The sequence below is a fragment of the Cebus imitator genome, unplaced genomic scaffold, assembly GCF_001604975.1.
Source record: "Cebus imitator isolate Cc_AM_T3 unplaced genomic scaffold, Cebus_imitator-1.0 Scaffold17, whole genome shotgun sequence".
NCBI classification, from domain to species: domain Eukaryota; kingdom Metazoa; phylum Chordata; class Mammalia; order Primates; family Cebidae; genus Cebus; species Cebus imitator.
Genome location: NW_016107332.1, coordinates 3,239,426 through 3,245,273, shown reverse-complemented (window position 1 = coordinate 3,245,273; position 5,848 = coordinate 3,239,426). Strand labels below are relative to the sequence as shown.

General features: G+C 34.7%; 1 protein-coding gene across 4 annotated transcripts in view; it reads right to left on the bottom strand.

Annotated features, from left to right (window-relative positions):
* SEC24B (SEC24 homolog B, COPII coat complex component) overlaps positions 1-5,848 on the bottom strand; it is a 113,718-nt gene that overhangs the window by 6,327 nt on the left and 101,543 nt on the right. For all 4 annotated transcript variants that reach the window (XR_005197065.1, XR_005197068.1, XR_005197067.1 and 1 more), the window contains one exon: positions 673-682. Coding sequence is in view for 1 of the 4 variants with exons in the window: in XM_017509375.2 (XP_017364864.2) it covers positions 673-682 (10 nt within the window). In the remaining 3 variants the exon portion in view is untranslated. The remainder of the gene's footprint in view (positions 1-672; positions 683-5,848) is intronic.

The window sequence follows — 5,848 nt, the reverse complement described above, 5'->3', positions numbered from 1 at the left end:
CTCTACTAAAAATATAAAAATTAGCTGAGCATGGTGGCAGGTGCCTGTAATTCCAGCTACTTGGGAGGCTGAGGCCGGAGAATTGCTTGAACCCAGGAGGAGGAGATTGCAGTGAGCCAAGATCGTCCCACTGCATTACAGTCTGGGTGACAAGAGTGAAACTCCATCTCAAAAATAAAATAAAATAAAATAAAAATTAGCCAGGGGTGGAGGCCAGTGCCTGCAGTCCCAACTACTTGGGAGTCTGAGTTGGGGGGATTACTTGAGCATGGGAGGTCCAGGCTGCAGTGAACTGTGACAGTACCCCTGAACTCTAGCCTGGGTGACAGAGTAAGACTCGATCTCAAATTAAATAAATAAATATTAAAAATTACTAATACATGGGGATGTCAGAAAATGAAATACAGGGGATACAAATCAAGTAACAACATTCTACCATCAGAATATATTTTGATACCATTTAAAGTTTGTTTTGAAGACAAGCAATTCCACAGACTGTATGAGAAAGACAACTTCATAATTAAGTTGCAAAATTACTCACTTTACTATGTGAAGGACTGGACTTAATGGTCTGCTATCTCTAAGCCAAGTTATGAAGGATCTGGCTCTTTCTGATGAAAGTGTATCTAGCTCTGGAAGATGTGTCTGGTAAAAGAAATACAATTAGAAAACTATTTCCTTTCTTATAGACTTTAGCAGTATTAGAACAAAATCACCATTCCTACTATCAACCCCAATTGCCAGAACTCTATTTCTTAGCCTCAACAGCGGCAACTACACAAATGAAATTTAAACTGCTGAAAAATCTGTTTATGATTTTCTGGATAAGTCAATAAAATATGTGCAGTCACAAGTATATCACTGACATTTTATCTGAATATTGTATTTTTCTTGAGAAGTAAATAAAACATAAACAATTAGCATGTCAGCATTGTGTAGTGCCTTTATGTTTCTTCTAGAGGAAATGTTCAAATGAAGGGGGACATTAAGTTCCAAATTCCCTTAGCAATTATATACTATATCCTCTTCTAAAGATAACCATTCTGGGAGAATTTCATGTTTCCTTTAATTTAAAGACAAAGAATTTTAAAGAACAGTGTGGATATATATTTTAAAACTATATGCAGCCAGGTGCGGTGGCTCATGCCTGTAATCCCAGCACTTTGGGAGGCTGAAGCAGACAGATCACCTGAGGTCGGGAGTTCAAGACCAGCCTGACCAACATGGTAAAACTATCTCTACTAAAAATACAAAAATTAGCTGGGCATGGTGGTATGTGCCTGTAATCCCAGCTACTCAGGAGGCTGAGGCAGGAGAATTGCTTGAACCCGGGAGGCAGAGGTTGCAGTGAGCCAAGATCCTGCCACTGCACTCAAGCCCGGGGGACAGAGCAAAACCCTGGCTCGGAAAAAAAAAAAAAAAAAAGAAACCCTATATGCAAAGCTATTTTAAAAAGACCTAACAATCTACTATTTTTATATACATATATACATAAAAAGTTAAGATTTATCTTTCTTTTTCAAAGCCAACTGTAAATTAAACAGTAAATTAAAAGTTAAAAAAATCCTCAAATATGAATTTATATAGACAAGTTTGGATTAATTATATTTGTAATTCATGTCAATATTTTCAAAACCATTTCCATTTTGATGTGAATTTTTTCAGATGTTTTTTAAATTATTACTAAGTATACAAACACATTTTTGAAAATATAAATGGGAATCATATCATACTATTCCCTTCAGACTGTATTTTTCTTCTCTCTCTCTCTTTTTTTTTAAGAGATGGGGTCTTGCTAGGTTGCCCAGGCTGGAGTGCAATGGCTGTACATAGGTGCAGTCATAGTGCATTACAGCTTTAAATTTCTGGGCTCAAGCAATCCTCCTGCCTCAGCCTCCTAGCCTCCCAAGTAGCTGGGACCACAAGTGCATATAGCACAGTGCCCCAGACTGTATTATTTTTAAGAAATTCACGGCTATTATTTAATACTATAAGCACGTGTGTACATATACCTACTTCTATGAATACATCTGTGGGATATATTCTTTGCAGAATAATTTATTGTGTGAAAAAGAACATGATTTTAACAGACATTGTCAAATGGCCCTCCAAAAAGGTTATATAAGTACTACATACTCCAGTCAACAGTGCTTGACAGTGTCCACTGCCACATACTGTCTACATAATTGCCTATATCAAATTTAAAAAGTTTTGACAATCTGGTAAATGAAAGAAATGCTACATTACTGCTTTTTTCCTAATTATGAGTGAGGCTAAATATTGTTTCATTTGACCTCTACTTTATTTTTCCTTTATGAATTGCCTGTTAAAATCTTTTACCCAGTTTTCTTTAGGGGAGGTAGAAAGTAAGGAAGGTCTTCTTAAAGATTTGTAAGATAATTTTTTATAGAGAAGTTAGCCCTTTTTCAGTCCTATGAGTTACAGATAATCTTAAGATTTTGTTTGTATTTTGGCTTTATTTTTTTTACTGAATAGAAATGTTTTATATTTATGCTTTTGATCTTTTGAATCACTGACTTACAAAGGCCTTACTCATTTTAATATTATAAAAAAATAATAAAAATTCACAAATATTTCTTCTAGTGATCTGCATAGTTTCCTTTTTTAAGTTTACATATATGATCCATTTGAAAGTTATTTTGATATAAGGAATAAGTTAAATATCCAGCCTTGTTTTTTCCTTAATGACTAATCAGTGGACCCAAGATTATTTTTCTAATGTTCCATTTCCCCACAATAATTTGAAATACAATCTTTATCACACTGTGTTCTTCATTAATTAGATCTATTTCTGAACTCTATTCTGTTCCACTGATCTGTTTACTATGCCAGTATCAAGGTACTTAAATAATTACAGCTTAAGAATGAGGTTTACTATTTTAGTTAGAATTTATTTTTCATATGTTTCCCTCTTTGCTGGCATTATTCTCCCTTTTCATTTTCTTAGTATCCTCATTTGTTGAGTTTTAACAATGAACTTTTGGATAATTTGTCAACATTTAAAAAAAACGAGAGATTGTAATAAGGATTACACTGAATTTATATTAATTTCAGGAAAAAGGACATATTTATAGTATCTAACACAATAAAGTAGGTCAGCCTTCCCTTCCAGTTAATATACAAATTTGTTTTCAGAATCATATTTCCTTGGTATTGGTTAACATACATTCAGTAAAATCCTACTGAAAAAATTATGTTTAGTATTACCAAAACAATTTAAATCCAAAGTTAAAGTTGTTGAAAAACAGTTTGGCAGTTCAACAGTTAAACATAGAGTTATGTGACCCAGTAATTATACTCCTAGTAATGTGCCCAAGAGAACCGAAAACATATGTTCACACAAAGACCTGTACACAAGCATTCATCATAGCACTATTCACAATAGCCCCAAAGTAGAAACAACTGGAATATCCATCAGTGGATGAATGGATGATCAAAATGTGGTATGTCCATACAATGGACTCTTTTTTAGTCATAAAAAAGAACAAACTGGCCAGGGACGCCTGTAATCCCGGCACTCTGGTACGCCAAGGTAGGAGGACTGCTTGAGTCCAGGAGTTCGAGACCAGCCTGGGCAACACAGGGATACCCCATCTCTACAAAAAAATAAAAAAAATTAGCCTAATGTGGTGGCATACTCCTGTGGTCCCAGCTACTCAGGAGGCTGAAGTGAGAGGACCACTTAAGCATAGGAGGTCAAGGCTGTAGTAAGCCATTATTGAGCCACTGTACTACACAGTCTGGGTGACAGGGCAAGATCCTGTTTAGAAAAACAAACAAACAAGAAAAAGAACTAATACAAGCCACAACATGAATGAATCTTAAAAACATTACAGAAAGTGAAAGAAGCCAAACACAGAAACCATATATTGCCATTTATATAACATATCCAGAATAGGCAAATCCATAGATACAAAGTAGATTAGTCGCTGCCTGGGGGCAAGGATAGGGAAGAATTGTGAGATACAGCATTCATTTTAGGGTGATATTAATGTTCTGAAACTAAACAGTGGTAATGGTTGTAAAACATGGTGTAATACTAAAAAACACTGAACTGTACATTTTTAAACCATGAATATTATATGAATTTTACATCAATTAAAAAGTAAAAATGGAGCAAACAAAAAATTAATGGTGTATTAAATCTACTGACCATTTTCTGTGGTATTGATGCAAAATTAGGATATCCAAGCACATTCTCTATGAAGTTATTGTCACAGCCTTTCCCAACCCAAATGTAAAAAACCTAAAAATAAAAAGCAACATATTAAAACTCCCTAATAATTAAGAGAACTCATTTTAGTTAATTTTATCAAAATTATCACCTCAAATAAGGTAGGAACAAACATAAGAGTAAAAAGGAAATCTATAATTGTTACATTGTGAATCTATATCTAAGAATCCAGAGTGGTTCACATCTTCTTTGATCAAATGTTAAGGCTTCCCATAAAATATATTTTACCTTTTGTACTTATTTTCCCAATATAAGTATAATCCTTTAATTAGTGTAATTAACTCATGGTATTTCCCAACCACTATTTCAGTTACTGTCTGTATATTTTAACTCATGCATTTCTCCCTCTTCTGTAGCTATCCAAATCCTTTTTCTGCTCAAAAGGCATCATTTTGAAGCCATCTTAACCATTCTGACACCCTTCAACTACTACCCCTGACCAGTGACTTCTCTTGAACTCCTAATCATTAGATTTCTGACAATAAATGTAAGTTGAACTAGATAAACTCTTGAAATACTTTTAAATTCTAGACTTTAGATGAAAAGTCCCTGAAGACAGGAATTTACCTCATGAGTTCTCTTCATCAAGTATACATAATTCATGACAGTAAACAATACATATTAAAATATATTACTCTATCAGTACTATCAATACAAATATCAATAACATCAATATAAAATGAAGTCCAAATAGAAAAGTTTAAGTAAATTGACCTCTAGTGTCAGTTACCAATTTCAGCTCCTAATCCTAATTTCACTTTTCACTGCCTGCTTCTGTGATAACAGCTGGATCCTATAAGTATTTCTTTCTTTTTGTTAGCTCAAACAGTGTTAAGCTTTGCCAGAAGAAGTTGCTTACAGAGCCACAGTCCATAAGGAAAGCACCTTCTCTTGTCAGCTTCTCTGCAGACAATTTTTGAAGAGGTGGCTGTGGTACAACCCTGTCATTAACATGTATTGCACCCTGAAAAGAAAAAGTCAGAATGTGCATAAGATTACATTGCTATCGTCACAGTTTGGGAGCTAATGGTCACTAACCCTTTATGAAGCACTGGAAAATAACACTTGGGAGTTTTGTATGATGCAAAAAAAAACTGATTTTATTCTACCACCTTGGTTGTGGAATCAAGACACTTTACTGTATTCAATTAAAATGTAAAAACATGAATACATAAAATGATCTGTCACATTCCCTTCCCTTTTAGGGTGGGGTCAGAATATATTACATGTGTGACTACTGACTCTGTTGCATAGCCAGCTACATTTTTTTTTTTAAAATAATTAGACAAGCAAAAATAAGTCTTGCTGAAATGAAAAGGTGTTATGTGTATAAATTCTCAAAATAGTGCTTTAGATTCAAGCAAAGGGAATTGGATGCCGTAGTTACTAGTTTTTCTGAAAAGCTGTCTGTGGACTGTCAACAGAAGTTCATCACCAATTCTAACATATTCTAGGGCTAGTTTCTTTTTTTTTTAAGAAAGAGAGAAGGCCGGGCGCGGTGGCTCAAGCCTGTAATCCCAGCACTTTGGGAGGCCGAGGCGGGTGGATCACGAGGTCAAGAGATCCAGACCATCCTGGTCAACATGGTGAAAC